Source organism: Euprymna scolopes, chromosome 34 (assembly GCF_053919585.1).
Source record: "Euprymna scolopes isolate OS-2025 chromosome 34, ASM5391958v1, whole genome shotgun sequence".
In the NCBI taxonomy this organism is placed as follows: Eukaryota; Metazoa; Mollusca; class Cephalopoda; order Sepiida; family Sepiolidae; genus Euprymna; species Euprymna scolopes.
Window position 1 is genome coordinate 21,588,569 of NC_136515.1, and position 16,578 is coordinate 21,605,146.

The 16,578-nt window shown below is 38.0% G+C and overlaps 1 protein-coding gene across 1 annotated transcript in view; it reads right to left on the reverse strand.

The window, feature by feature from the left end:
• The window catches only part of LOC145259124 (gem-associated protein 5-like), an 827,294-nt gene that overhangs the window by 685,232 nt on the left and 125,484 nt on the right, over positions 1-16,578 (reverse strand). Inside the window, exon 15 of the mRNA XM_080116800.1 lies at positions 4,593-4,862. Within this exon, the coding sequence (XP_079972926.1) occupies positions 4,593-4,862 (270 nt within the window). The remainder of the gene's footprint in view (positions 1-4,592; positions 4,863-16,578) is intronic.

Sequence of the window (16,578 nt, forward strand, 5' to 3'; positions counted from 1 at the left end):
AAAAAAAAAAAAAAAAAAAAAAAAAATCATATTCTTATGAGGAGGAACCCGGATGTATTCATATTCCTTGCATCATATACAAACGCTATCTTTACAAAAAAAAGCTATACGTCTGTATTTGTCAATTGTTTGCAGTATTTGTAAGCATTTTGTATACAAAAAGTGCAATGGAATTACAGGTATATTTCTCCTACATTAGTTTAATGCCCACAGACACTGCGCACAACCATCGTCCATCACTCCACTACATACCGAATACCTTAATATCCCACAATTATTCCCTTAGTTGTTGCATTGAAATGTTTGCAACCCAGCCCTAGCCCCTATTCTGATGAGAAGCATTAGGCTTTTAAATACCTTGGTATAAAGAGCATATAACTCCCATTCCAATTATATCTTTTTCTTATTTATTCCTTCATTTAATTGACAAAGAATAAACACACAAGTGATTGCCATTCACAAAGGGGTAAGTCAGTGACGACCTTATATGGTTATAATCAGTTAATGCACTTCATAACTTCTGGCATAGCGCTACCGCAAACAGTGACAAGGCAAACTAATTTCTTCACTTTTTTCTCTCAGGCCGATATCTCCCTCTTTATGCAATCTTTTTTTATTATGTTCCATGGAGATGCACTCAAACTGCTATTCCATAACATTATTCTTTAGGAACCCATCTTTACATTTAAAAGTAAATAAAAGTAAATTTTTTGCAGTACTTGTAAGCATTATGTATACAAAAACTGCAATAGAATTGAGAGAAGATAAGTTTGTGCACGATGAGATGTAAACCAATAACAAGTGTGACACTTCTGCAGTATAGTGAAACAGATATTTTTTAATTGTTTTATTTTGTTTAATACTTTCATTAACTCAATAAAAGACTTTCTTTTCATTACAAAACTTATTCTTTTTTATCAATCATGACGATTGCCAATAACAAGTGTGACACTTTTGCAGTATAGTGAAACAGATATTTTTTAATTGTTTTATTTTGTTTAATACTTTCATTAACTCAATAAAAGACTTTCTTTTCATTACAAAACTTATTCTTTTTTATCAATCATGACGATTGCCAATAACAAGTGTGACACTTCTGCAGTATAGTGAAACAGATATTTTTTAATTGTTTTACTTTGCTTAATAAATTATTTCTACAACTCAATAAAAGACTGGAGAAAATTGGATGTTAAAGCTATTGAGGTTGAAAGAAGTTTTGTTATATTTGAAAGAAACATTTTTTTTTTGTTTTGGAATCCTTTTGGAATGTGGCGTCATAATTTTTTTTTTTTTTTACATGGAGTTCACCACTTATCAAGGCCCAATGGCCACTCGGGGATAAGGGTTATTGTGTGTACAGTAGTCAAAGGGATAGTGTAACAATAGTATTGGAGAATTGGTAAGGTGTCATTACTTAGGGGGGGGGCGGTTCATCAGGAATTTGTTTGTGTTGGACTTGAAGACATCCAGGTTGAAGTCGGGAGGGAAACAGGCAAGCGGAACAGCGTTCCACAGGCTTGCAGTTTTAAGAAAGAAGCTTTGCTCATGGAATCTACGTTTTGATTTAGGCACAGATAAGGAGTGGGGAAAATTATTGACGGTGGTTTCAACTAGTCGGGTGTTTTTGAAAAAGATTGGCGAGGGGGGGACCAGAGAATGGAGCTCAGACGAGCACTTGCCATGGAAATAACGATAGAACAACGACAGGCTCGCTACGTCTCTTCTGTGGGAAAGAGGTTGCAAGGTAGAGAAAAGGGCATCCCTCACCAAGCCAGAAAGTCTATTTTGTACTCTGTCAAGGCAGGATAGGCTGTTTTAGCAGCTCCCGCCATGATGTGGCAGCAGTACTCCATCTTTGGACGTACTTGGCGGACTGTTATCCTCATCTTCATAGTAGTAATGAAACAACAAAAACAACTACGAAGATGAGGATAAGAGTTTGCAAAAAAAAAAATAAATAAATAAAAAAAAAAAATAAGTACGCAAGTTTTGTTAATTTGACGGAGAACGTGATCGATTGCATGGAAAGTAAAAATCTGAAAGTAAATGTTACCAAAGTGGTGATCAGTGATTATAATGTTGGTAACGTAGATTAATGATCTTACAAATCAAATCCTTCGATCATTTGTAGACATTTTTGCTGACGGCACTACCATCTATTGCAGCACATCAAAGGCCGTAAACGACCAAGTTCTCTGATTCTCTCTCCTCTGATCTTGAGCATGTGGTACAATGGGGAAAAAAAGTGGCTAGTTACTTTTAATGCATCTAAAACAAAGCTTCTACACATCATCAATGCTCTGATCCCCATCTGGCACCAATTTAAATGAATGGCTCTCGTCTTGGGGAGGCTCTATGTTTTGACAAGCTTCTGGGCTTGACCTTTACTCCTGATCTAAAATGGGACATGTACATCAAATCCGTTGCCAAGGTCACTAGAAAAATAATGAAACCCTTCTATCAATCCAGTAGATATCTACTTGCTGATGCAATTCTCTACCTATATAAGAGTCAGGTACATCCAAGGATGGAGTATTGCTGTCACCTGTGGGCAGGAGCTGCTAGAAAAAACTTATCTTGCCTTGACAGAGTTCAGAATAGCCTAGTGGGAGATGCCCTGCAACCTCTTTCTCACAGAAGAGACGTTGCGAGCCTCTCAGTTTTATCGTTATTTTCATGGCAAGTGCTCGTCTGAGCTTCAATCTATGGTCCCCCTCTCACCAAACATTCACGAGAAACACTCGTCTGGCTGAAAACACTATCAATAATTTCCCCCACCCTTTATCTGTACCTAAACCTAAACGTAGATTCCATGAACAAAGCTTCTTTCTTTGAACTGCACACCTGTGGAACTCTCTTCCGTTTACCTGCTTTCCAGCTGACTACAATATGGCCGTCTTCAAGTCTAATGTAAACAAGTTCTTGATGAGCCGTTCCCCTTAAGTAATACAATTTTACCAAATTTACACTTCTAATGATTACTATATTGTCATTTTGACCACTGTACACTCTTTAACCCTTATCCTTGAGTTGCCTCTGGGCCTTGATAAGTGGTGATTCCTTTGTAAAAAAAAAAAAATCATTTAAAAAGAAGAACTAAATATTATTGTATCTATTTGATGCACAGTTGAGGGATCAATTAGTATTTCATGCAAAAATGATCAAAAATTTAACCATATTCCATCATCGATTTATCAAAGAACTCCTCAGTCAAGAAAACTATACTTTTTGCTCGTTTTTAACATGCTAAAGAGTCTAATATCTGTTGATATGGAGTTACTTCTCTTTGTTTGAAACAAAAATAAATAAATAAATCTTTTTTCTTCACTCAGGAATCACCACTTATCAAGGCCTGGCGGCCACTTGAGGATCGAGGATAAGGGTTAATGGGTATACATTAGTCAATGTGATTATAGCGTAGTAAACATAAGTAGTGGAAATTTTGTAAATTGAATTACTTAGGGGGACAGTTCATCAAGAACTTGTTTACATTGGACTTGACAATCAGATTGCAAGAAAGAGAAAAGGGCATCTCCCACTAAGCCACAAAGTCTATTTTGAACTGTCAAGACAAGACAAGCTGCTTCTAGCCCATATGTGGCAACAGTACCCCATCATTGGCCGTACCTGGTTTTTATATAGGTAGAAAATTGCATCAGGAGTGAGATATCTACTGGAGCGGTAGAAGTATCTTACCATTTTTCCAGCGACCTTGGCAACGGCTTTGATATATGTATTCCATTTCAGATTGGGAGTAAGGATCAAGCCCAGAAGCTTGGTCAAAACATGAAGCCTCCCCAAGACAAGAGCCATTCATGTCAGGTAGGCATCAGAGCGTTGATGATGTAATTAACCATTCCGTCAGGTCTGATACTATAGAGGACATATTCTTTTTAAACATGGAATGCAGAGATAGATTTGATACAAAAAGTTCTAATGGAATTTAATGAATTAAAAAAAATAAATTAGGTGCTTATTCAGATTGGCACTTATGGCGGCAATTAAAAGTAAAGAAATACAGAAAAGTCTGTATGATGAACATAATCACAGAATGAAGATAAAATATTAAAAAAAATCACATAATTTGATCAAATAGTTTTTTTTTATTCAAGCAAATCAAATTTTATGAGCAAGCAAATTGTAATGTTTTTGTCGGCCATAATTAAATCCGATGAAATAAAGGGGGAGACAACTTAACTGGATGTGTTGAGGTGAAAAATTAGCCTTATGTTCACTGTAGTTTAGTAGTAAAATTGCTTAAAATCACACATGTTGATTTTCTTAGTTTTAAATAAAACTACTTGATCGATTTACGCAATTTTTGGAATACAACATCTTTGTTCTATAATGAATACGTACGTCATACAGACTTTTCTGTATTTTCTTTACTTTTAATTGCCACCATAAGTGCCAAGATTCCTGAGTCTAACTCACACTTTAAAATCTTCCAATATTCACATTCTCCAACGGCCTCTAGTCTCTTCTAAAACTTTCGTCTTCTACAAACATACTCTCTAGTGCATACAAAATTAAAAATATAAGTTATTTTAATACATGTGATAAAAATTAGGGACAAAAAAAAAAAAACTTACCTGAAGAGATGCAAGTAGACTGTTTGACATCAATATTTATTTCATTCTCCTCGTGTGATGTGGAAGAATTGTCAGGATTGACACATTCAGCAGGAGATACGTTATCAGTTAAAGCAGTTCGATCAATCACTTCCTCCCCTTCCTTCTCATCATTTTGATTTTCCGCCAATTCCAATTTCAGCTCAGACTCTTCATCGGAATCTTGGGCATTTTCTAAAAATGCTTTTTTGCTTTTTGAACGTCTCTTAATTTTCAGACTCTTTTTGACGCCTGAAAAATAAAAATAATGAAATGTGTTATTTTTATGAACAGTTACAGCATAAGAACTTAAAAAATTGTATAAAAAAATAAGCCCTTTATTCCTTAATTGATAGTATTAAGGTTTGGTTAGGGTTAGTGGATGATATTCCTTAACTGATAGTAGTAAGGTTTGGTTTAAAAAAAAAAAAAAAAGAAACTCAAACATGTGAATATTCATCTCAATTTATTTGAAAATCAGCGCATTTCGAAGTGTTAGAACTCGTTGAAGTGTACCATATTTGTTTAAATTGCCTTTCCTTAAAAAAAACTCTTTATGGTAATGGTTAATATCTGCAGACATCACAAATATTGAAGAAACCTGCAAGTGTTAAAAAAGAATTTGGACATTGATTTAACTAACCCGATCAGTACACCATTAAGAAATGCTAATTTTATTTTTTTTGATCTGAAGTACAAGAAAATTTTTACGTTTGCATTTTTGAAAACGGCAAACAATGAAATTTTACGATTCATAAAATTCAGTTCAGAATAAGAAACAATTTGTACTTATATTATCTTAATTGGAATTCATTATTGAGATGAGTATTATTTATATTAATTTTTATTTATTGCGGACTATTATTCTCATCTTTATTAGTTGCTGATAGAGACGTTGAATCTCTACGGTTCCAGATGAGCATTGTCTGAAGATAGCGGTTTCAATCCTACCGAAAGCCGCCCAGAGGCTTACTTGGCCAAAACGTGGTGAGACGACAACAACTACGGATGGCAGTGATTGCTGAGAATGCAGTTAGGAGATTCGAAGTTCCTATCCGTCACGGTTACCACCTGACGAAGGCCAGAGAAATAGTTGGCCGAAACGTCGTAAAACAACAACTAATAAAGATGAGGATAATAGTCCGCAATAAATAAATAAATGAATAAGTTGTTTTTCAACGTTTCGGCCAACTATTTCTCTGGCCTTCGTCAGGTGATAATCGCGATGGGATAGGAACTCCGCATCTCCCAATTGCATTCTTAGCAATTACTGCCATCCATAGTAGTTGTTTCACTCACTAAATAAAATTAATAAATAGTACTCATCGCAATAATGAATTCCAATCAAATAATATACCATTTGGTACGGGCCCAAATATGGAAGATCAAATAATGAATAAACATGAATTTAAAAAATTTAACCTTGATCGCCGTTCGGAGTCTGTGGCGCAGTGGACAGAGACGTTGAATTTCTACGGTTCCAGGTAAGAATTGTCTTAATATAGTGGTTTCAATCCTACCCAAAGCCGGCCAGAGGTTTACTTGACCAAAACGTGGTGAGACAACAACTATGGATGGCAGTAATTGCTGAGGATGTAGCTAGAAGATTCGGAGTTCCTATCCCGTCACGGTTACCACCTGACGAAGGCCAGAGAAATAGTTGGCCAAAACGTTGGGAAACAACAACTAATAAAGATGAGAATAATAGTCCGCAATAAAAATTAATATAAATTTGTACTTATTTGTGTCAACAACAAAGGAATCACACAAAAAACTTAAAAGTATCAAAAATCAAATTTAAAAAGAAAATTTTGAATCAACAAGAGAGAGCATATTAACTAGTGATGGGACGATTCCAATATTTTTCCCCCAATTCCGATACAATTACTGATTCCGATTCTTTGTAAATCTCAAAATATTTAACTATAAAATGGTTATTTTGTCCCAATTACTGTAAAATCATATTTTAAATATGCTTATATTTTCTCAAATGTGAAAACACACCTGTGTGTGTGTGTGTGTGGGGGGGTTAGAGATGTTAGTCTTAAATATTTATTATTTTATTATTAATACAAACAGTGGAAGATATTTCTTAAACCAAAGCTAAATAATTAAAAAAAAAGATAATGTAAGGAATCGGTTTTGGCATCAGAAAATGGGCTCAAATTTTTCCGATACCCCAAAAAACTGATTTTTCTGATTCTCGATTTCGATTAATCGTCCCAACACTAATATTTACATTAACATTTTTGGGAATTTTCAAATAATTCCAGGAGACAGTAGGAGTTTGAAAATAAAACTCTTTTGGACAACAGTCTTGGAAAGCGTAAGAAGAAAGCTCAATGCCTTTGAAATTAATTTTTTAAGAACTGGTCATGATGTGATACTATAGTTGAAGCCCCCAAATACTAGGAAGTAGGAGAGAAAAGAAAAATGATAGGCAACTAAAGAAAGAATAGGGTTTATCAGTAGACAATAGGTAGGAAGATAGACAAAAGAAACTTTATATGAGATTGTCAGCTAGGATGTGACTAACACCTCCCCTGAATCGACGCTGTTTGAGTCCAGTGGCAAGGAGAAGTCCAGGATGACTGGAAACAATGCCGAGATAAGTGAAGAGCACATACAGCACCTGGAAGTCTCAAATGGTCACCCATCTGATAATGGCCAGGCTCATCGTTGCTTCACTTGGTGATCTGACGGGAGCAGGTGTGTCAAATGCGATTATGCGGTATAGTTCAATATAATAGAAAGAGAAAATTAAAAGATAAAATAATCAGCAGTCAACTGTTTAACCTAGTTTCAGTGTTGTTTTTCAAACATTTACTAGTAAGAATGAAATAAACATTTTTTTACCCTCTTCGTTCCCCCTACACACTTATTTAGTCCCTAATGACCAGAAACACATGAATATTGGAATATATTTTTTTATTTTTGTATGTTTTATCATAGCCAATTCAGGATAATACTAAATCAGAATATGTAAGATCTATCAGTATCTTTGGTGGTTTCAGAGTTTTAGTTGGACAAAAAGAAAAATATGACTTTTCTTCATATAATAGACCAGCAGGACTACCCAGCGTGACCAGGCCAATAAACAATAAAATTGAAGAGATGAAAAAATTTGTGAAATATGTTTATTTTTTTTTTACTTCTCTCTCTATTCCCCTCTCCCTCTTTAAAAGTATTCACCTAAGCTTTCAGTTTTAAAGTTATTATTACATCCAGGCAATGGCAAAATATTTACCCCTCCCCTCAATATTGAATGAAACAAATACTTTCATAAATTTATTTCCAGGCAACGCCAAGCTTATTGTCCCCCTCAACAATACAATGAAACACATTTTTTTGTTTTGTTTTAATGAATTCCTGGGCAACTGTAACTGCATTCACTTGAGGTAAAGGTTGAGTTGACTCCAACCGAGTTCACGGCAACTCACATCAAGGCATTTCACTGTTGCCGATTGGTGGCGGAGTCCTTAAGCATACTTCAACCATTCCCGTCAAACACCAAAAATACAAAAGCTAGTCACCAGCTCCATGTTAGTCACTATTATTTCTATTCAACTGTTCTGTTGGTCGTTTTTGCACTTTCAGCCAGTGGATACCATTGGGAGCTCTGAAATTGTGGATAAATTCTTCCTGAGGGCTTCGAAGAATGTGACAAAAAACAGTGACGTCTCCTTTTACGAATAGTTTCTGTGATGCTGTTATTCTTGTTAATCATCACTAATTCATTTTGTATGAATCAAACCATTTTTATTGGGATTCATTTCCCTGATATCTTTCTAGTTAGAAATCGGGTACTCACTGGAAGGACCATGTGAAGGTTGCCAATGTTTTTGTGGAACGAACTGGATTTGAACTTGGAACCCACAGGTTGTCAATCAATCTGTGTCATTAACCACATAGCCACTGTCACCTCCATGCTGGTGATGTTGCATCTTGCAGAGATGGTGCTATTTGGTATTTGGTCAGAGAAACAGATGCATAGGATGTGCAAAATGTTGAAAAACTCAAGTGTGTGAAGATTTTTGCAAAGAGGCCAGATTACGCATGCACACAGCTGTATATCAGTGTTCATATACATTCAATTTTGTTGAGAGTTTTATCGCTTGTTAAGTCTAGAATCTGATTTCTTGATGGCTAAATTCTGGACAAGTGTTATACAATCGATATAGATTGTGATCTTCATTGCTGGGTAACACAGAGATATATTATTGATGTTTTGTACAAAAATAATCTGTAAATGGCAAATTACATTTAACCTATGAATGAGATGTTGACAGACGTAAGGAAGACAGAGAGGGACAGAGGTAGGAGAAAAGGAGAGAGACAGAGGTAGGAGAAAGAGAGAGAGAGAGACAAAGGGTAGGGAGAGAGAGAGAGAGAGACAAAGGGTAGGGAGAGAGAGAGAGACAAACGGTAGGGAAAGAGAGAGAGAGAGACAAAGAGTAGGGAGAGAGAGAGAGAGAGAGACAAAGAGTAGGGAGAGAGAGAGAGAGACAAAGAGTAGGGAGAGAGAGAGACAAAGAGTAGGGAGAGAGAGAGAGACAAAAGGTAGGGAGAGAGAGAGACAAAAGGTAGGGAGAGAGAGAGAGAGACAAAAGGTAGGGAGAGAGAGAGAGAGACAAAAGGTAGGGAGAGAGAGAGAGAGACAAAAGGTAGGGAGAGAGAGAGAGACAAAAGGTAGGGAGAGAGAGAGAGAGACAAAAGGTAGGGAGAGAGAGAGAGACAAAAGGTAGGGAGAGAGAGAGAGACAAAAGGTAGGGAGAGAGAGAGAGAGAGAGAGACAAAAGGTAGGGAAAGAGAGAGAGAGAGACAAAAGGTAGGGAAAGAGAGAGAGAGACAAAAGGTAGGGAAAGAGAGAGAGAGAGAGACAAAAGGTAGGGAAAGAGAGAGAGAGAGACAAAAGGTAGGGAAAGAGAGAGAGAAAGACAAAAGGTAGGGAAAGAGAGAGAGAGAGACAAAAGGTAGGGAAAGAGAGAGAGAGAGACAAAAGGTAGGGAAAGAGAGAGAGAGACAAAAGGTAGGGAAAGAGAGAGAGAGAGACAAAGGGTAGGGAAAGAGATAGAGACAAAGGGTAGGGAAAGAGAGAGAGAAACAAAGGGTAGGAAAAGAGAGAGAGAGACAAAGGGTAGGGAAAGAGAGAGAGAGACAAAGGGTAGGGAAAGAGAGAGAGAGACAAAGGGTAGGGAAAGAGAGAGAGAGACAAAGGGTAGGGAAAGAGAGAGAGAGACAAAGGGTAGGGAAAGAGAGAGAGAGACAAAGGGTAGGGAAAGAGAGAGAGAGACAAAGGGTAGGGAAAGAGAGAGAGAGACAAAGGGTAGGGAAAGAGAGAGAGAGACAAAGGGTAGGGAAAGAGAGAGAGAGACAAAGGGTAGGGAAAGAGAGAGAGAGAGACAAAGGGTAGGGAAAAAGAGAGAGAGAGAGAGAGACAAAGGGTAGGGAAAGAGAGAGAGAGACAAAGGGTAGGGAAAGAGAGAGAGAGACAAAGGGTAGGGAAAGAGAGAGAGAGACAAAGGGTAGGGAAAGAGAGAGAGAGACAAAGGGTAGGGAAAGACAGAGAGAGACAAAGGGTAGGGAAAGACAGAGAGAGACAAAGGGTAGGGAAAGAGAGAGAGAGACAAAGGGTAGGGAAAGAGAGAGAGAGACAAAGGGTAGGGAAAGAGAGAGAGAGAGAGACAAAGGGTAGGGAAAGAGAGAGAGAGAGAGACAAAGGGTAGGGAAAGAGAGAGAGAGAGAGACAAAGGGTAGGGAAAGAGAGAGAGAGAGACAAAGGGTAGGGAAAGAGAGAGAGAGAGACAAAGGGTAGGGAAAGAGAGAGAGAGAGAGACAAAGGGTAGGGAAAGAGAGAGAGAGAGACAAAGGGTAGGGAAAGAGAGAGAGAGAGAGAGACAAAGGGTAGGGAAAGAGAGAGAGAGAGACAAAGGGTAGGAAAAGAGAGAGAGAGAGACAAAGGGTAGGGAAAGAGAGAGAGAGAGACAAAGGGTAGGGAAAGAGAGAGAGAGACAAAGGGTAGGGAAAGAGAGAGAGAGACAAAGGGTAGGGAAAGAGAGAGAGAGAGACAAAGGGTAGGGAAAGAGAGAGAGAGAGACAAAGGGTAGGGAAAGAGAGAGAGAGAGACAAAGGGTAGGGAAAGAGAGAGAGAGAGACAAAGGGTAGGGAAAGAGAGAGAGAGAGACAAAGGGTAGGGAAAGAGAGAGAGAGAGACAAAGGGTAGGGAAAGAGAGAGAGAGACAAAGGGTAGGGAAAGAAAGAGAGAGAGAGAGACAAAGGGTAGGGAAAGAAAGAGAGAGAGAGACAAAGGGTAGGGAAAGAAAGAGAGAGAGAGACAAAGGGTAGGGAAAGAGAGAGAGACAGAAAGGGTAGGGAAAGAAAGAGAGAGAGAGAGACAAAGGGTAGGGAAAGAGAGAGAGACAAAGGGTAGGGAAAGAGAGAGAGAGAGAGACAAAGAGTAGGGAAAGAGGTAGAGGGTAGGGAAAGAGAGAGACAAAGGAAGGAAAGAAAGGGGAGAGAGAAAGAGTTAGGGGAGAGAGAAAGGTAAAGGAGAAAGCGAGAGATAGATTGGGGTAGGGGAGAAAGCGAGGGAGAGACCGGGGTAGGGGAGAAAGAGAGAGGGAGAGACCGGGGTGGGGGAGAAAGAGAGAGGGAGAGACCGGGGTGGGGGAGAAAGAGAGAGGGAGAGACCGGGGTGGGGGAGAAAGAGAGAGGGAGAGACTTAGGTGGGGGAGAAAGAGAGGGAGAGACTTAGGTGGGGGAGAAAGAGAGGGAGAGACTTAGGTGGGGGAGAAAGAGAGGGAGAGACTTAGGTGGGGGAGAAAGAGAGGGAGAGACTTAGGTGGGGGAGAAAGAGAGGGAGAGACTTAGGTGGGGGAGAAAGAGAGGGAGAGACTTAGGTGGGGGAGAAAGAGAGGGAGAGACTTAGGTGGGGGAGAAAGAGAGGGAGAGACTTAGGTGGGGGAGAAAGAGAGGGAGAGACTTAGGTGGGGGAGAAAGAGAGGGAGAGACTTAGGTGGGGGAGAAAGAGAGGGAGAGACTTAGGTGGGGGAGAAAGAGAGGGAGAGACTTAGGTGGGGGAGAAAGAGAGGGAGAGACTTAGGTGGGGGAGAAAGAGAGGGAGAGACTTAGGTGGGGGAGAAAGAGTGAGATAAAGATAGGGGAGAAAGAGAGGAACAGAGTTATGGGGAGAGACAGAGGTAGAGGATAGAGAGAGGTGGTAGTAGGGTGAACAGAGTTGTATAGAGAAGGATTACAGAAAGATACGAATCAGCAACATCCTGAGGGGTAGGAAGGATGTCTTGGATTGAACGAATCCAATTCCCTGGTCACAAATCAAAGAAATCCTGTCTTCTTTAATTGAGAAGGGAGAGGGGTGCAGATTGAAAGCGATATTTTTCTCATGACGTGCTTAATTACCATTCCATTGTAACTGTCAGCAGAACTCCATCATTTTGCATACTTCTTAATACATCTTTCAATGGTTGGCGGCTCGATTTCAAACAGTTGGCGCCAAACTTAAATAGCTTTTACCATTTGTAAATGGGTTCTTTTATTCCAGAAATTAATATGCCAAAAGCATTTCAAGGAACAAAAATAAATCTAACGAGAATAAGTCTTCCTTTTTGAATATTTTTTTTTTCTGATAAAATTGAACCCATAAAACCAACTTAGATGGCAGTTTTTTCTTTTTCTTATTTGAAAACTAATATGCTTAAAACATTTAGTGGTCAAAACTACATTTATAGAAAATTCCATAAATCTTAAATTATTATTCAGAGAAAACTGAGATCTTTAGTCTTTTAATTGCCTTAAAAATTTATTTAGTGTAAGCACTTTTGAAAAATTATGACAAACCATTTCACAAGGATAAAAGACGGATCACCAAAGATTTTTTTAAATAAAATTTTACTTAAAACACAAAGGACAATTCTTAAAAACGTCACTAATCTACACAAGCATCCGAACTGAAATGGAAATCGCTCGAAACTAAACATGAAGCCACTTGATGCAAGGAGCTAACAAGAACAAAAGCTCATTATTGCTAAGACAGGAGATGCCTATTGACCTTAGTCTTGAAAAGACCAAGGCTGTGGGTAGAAGGAAAACAGTGAGCAGGAAGAGAGTTCCACAAGATTGCAATCCTTGGAAAGAAGCAACTGGAATAGGAAACTGTATTACAATGAGATATTAAAACAACAAACTGATGAAGACCACTAGACCAACGAGTCAAACGAGCTGGAACAAAGGAAGCAGGGAATAGATCAAGTACTTCTCCTTTAACCTTATAACGATTCACAAATGTACTAATTGCCCAGTCTTTTGGGATAACTTTTTATGATCTGTTTGTCAAAATTTTTATGCAGTAGAACCCTAGGATACTTTTTTTTTTCAGGTTCCGATGTGGAATACAATGTTTTTCCAGCTCCTGGTTATGGTATTTGCCCCGCCTTACGGTGTTATTTATAATATTATTTGATTATATGCATGTGTATTATATACTGTACTGTATTTTGTTACTGATTTTTAATGCCGTATTCCGAGGTTCTACTGATTGAGAATAATTACTGGGGTAGACCCTTTTTTGTTACTAATGTTTAATACTGTATCCCAGGGTTCTACTGTAGTATCAGTACCCATTTCACCTGCAGCCTTTAACAGTTTAGCCATTTTTCATCTCGCTCACAGCTTCCCAGCATTTATATATTTCTATGTATAGGGTTCACACTTAAACTAATTAATAGTGATGGGACGATTCCAATATTTTTCCCCGATGCTAATACAATTACCAACTCCGATTCTTTATAAATCTCTTAATATTTAATTACATAGTTGTATTTTTCTCTGATTACCATAAAAAAACACACGTTAAATGTGCAGATATTTTCCTAAACATAAAAATATACTTGTTGGGGACGATCTATCGATTTTAGCTTCACTGGTATTTTAAAATCAATAAATATTTACTATTTTATCATTATTACCAGCAATGGAAGACTTTAGTTTAAACAAAATCAAATAAAAAAGACAATACAAAGAATCGCCTTAGCATCAGAAAATTGGTACAATTTTTTCTAATTCCGACACTAATTCCAATACCCTCAAATATTCCAATTTTTCCGATTCCCAATTCATCGTCCCAACACTACTAATTAATCAATAATTATGAATTTTAGAACAAAGCTTCAGGGTGTCAAGGTGGGTAATATGGGCTATATTTAGTTTTATATAAAAAGAGTGTGGGTGTCCTTCATGAAAATTCAGATATCTGTGACTTTTGTGAAATTTGAACAATAGGTATTGGACACAAATTAATAAATATTCCCAAAATTTCTTTGGAGTATTTTAAAAACCTATTGAACTTAAGCCTCAAATTTTAGGTATTTTCTAGAATCAAGATCATGTCATGAATTTTGATCAAAATTGGAATAAGGATTCTAGAAATAAAGTTTAGTAGCATACCTTGATTTTAACCTTCACTAGCATGGGTGCCCAGTTGCCTGGGTGTTTGTCGGTGTAAAAGAAAAAAAGTTTTGGGAGGCAGGTAAGCTCGAACCCTAAGCCTTGAGGTGAAGGCCAAAAAAACAAAAAAAAAGTGTGATAACTTACCTCGACGCTGCGAGGGCAGTGAAATTGACAATGATTGAAATTAAATTAAAAAGTTACGTGACATGTGCGTAAATTTAATGAGGTTAAACATCACGCCATGGAGGGAATGGAATCATGCACTAAACTTTGGCTGCAAGCCAGTTTCTCCAGGATGTTGGGAAAAACCAGATCTTCATAAAAAGGGGAATGTCCAAATGAATAGCAATTGTCTGATATGAGGGGTTTCCTCCCGCATTGATCAAAGCGGGTTGCTTTTCTGGACATTTCTGGCACTCGTGCCAGGGAGCTCTGTTTGATACAGATTCAGTTTTGCTTATATACGGAAAAGCCAAAGAAACACACGGAGACCAAGAAATATCGCGAAAATAGCATGTAAAAGTCGCTCAAATAAAAGATAGACGCGACCTCCTTTTGTAAATCAGGGATATTATAATCTAAGAAGTAAATAAAGTTCTAAGAAACAGTAACCGCTCCAAGCGCCCCCCCCCCCTCAAGCCTTTGCTGGACATACACAAAAAACGCACACACTAATACACATTTTCGCTTTTATATTATAGATAAGTGGTACAAGAGTTGACAGAACAACTGGAAAAGAACGTGTATGAGAGCGTGGGGAAATATCATCAGGAGCCGCAGGATAGCTGGCTTGCAAAGATATAAGCAGCAAAAATAGTAAAGCTAAAGACAAGAAATCATTGGTTACGGTCGGCGTGTAGTCGAGGAGAAGGAAAGTGTACGCCAGGTGAGAGACTTTTAAGCTGGTGTCGAGTGGGCAGTTTTGTTAATCTCCTGCCAGATGAAATGAACAGTTAGAAGAACCAAGAAGCAGGCATTGCTCGGAAAGTAACAGTATTAAACGTATTGTGATAAAAAGGAAAAATGCCCGCTCAGATTTTTTATTTATATCCTTTGTGTGTTAATTATTATGACGTTATACAACCTCTATCACGAAACAGGCCAAACATTTTGGACAAAATTGTCTTACAAATGAGAAACACAAAACAAGTCTGCTATGGACATAAATAGCCCAAAAGATTTGCCAAAAATACACCAAGACCTTCCACTGCAAAAATTGGAAGAATTGTCTAACCGACAGCATAGCAAATATTTTCTGGATGAATTGACCCAGAAATATAATACATAAGGAAGGTTTTGTAGACTAGCATATGTGATCAGGAGAGGATTATAATGACTGCCCAAGATTAAGGTTGATGACTAATAATTTTAAGAAGATGAGTGGTCTCAGCAATGATGATAAGTGTGGGTTCTGCCACACACAAGCAGAGTGTGAGCCATATGGCATTCAGTTGTAAAGTTCTGCTTGAGGATGGCGACTATACATGTGTAAATATCTCCACTGGACCATCTGCAGAAAGTTTGATATCAAATGTAGTACCAAATCCTGGAAACATCTACCAGAAAAAAACAGTTGGAAATAAGTTCTGCACCATCCACTTTGTTTATGCCAATCCTACACTACGTACCTAGAAAACAGAACGATTAAACCTGAGATAGTGATACGCGACAAGAAGGAGAAAGAAGCAACCTTAAAAGTTAGTGTCTTTAATGATGTTGGGTTCAACAGAGAGAAGAGGGAAAAGATAACGAAATACCAAAATCTTATGTATGACATGAAAAGAATCTGGAATCTTAGGAAGATCACCATTGTTCCAGTAATTATAGGAGTAACCAGATTTGTAAAAAAGAATTTCAAAATCTACTTTGAAAATATACCCTGTGAACCAAGTGTAAGAATGATACAAACAATTGCACTTCATTGGATGGTTAGAATCTTAAAAAGATCTCACGAATATGCAGGGTCGAATGATAAATTTGTCACTCTAAAGAAAACACTACAGCTTTATTTTAAAACTTTTATTGAAAAAATCAATTCAGGTAATTAAATAGTAGAGCTGATATCTATTGAATGTAGCCGCCTTCAGCCTCAATCACTGCCTTGATATGGGTTCAGAATTGGGAGCATACCTTTTCCACAAGCGCCTGTGGGAGCTTGGTGAATACTCAGCAGATAGCGGTGATTAGGCTGGATTTGGTGTTATGGGAGGTCATGTTGGTGATGTTTTCGACATGACCAAACAAAATAGTCCAGCAGCACTCCTTCTAAAGCCAAGCCTGGGTCTCTTTGGACTTGTAGACTGGCGCCTAGCTCTGCTGCCACACCCCAGATCTGCCAGCAGCCACCTGATTGCACTAGGGGATCACCACACTTTTCAACACATCCAGGTACACTTTGGTGATGACTTTCAAGCAGACTTTGAAGATGTGAGGTGGCATGATGTGGCCCTCACTTGAAACCACACTACAGACCATAACCATGGCTGGAAATTTTGTTTTCATC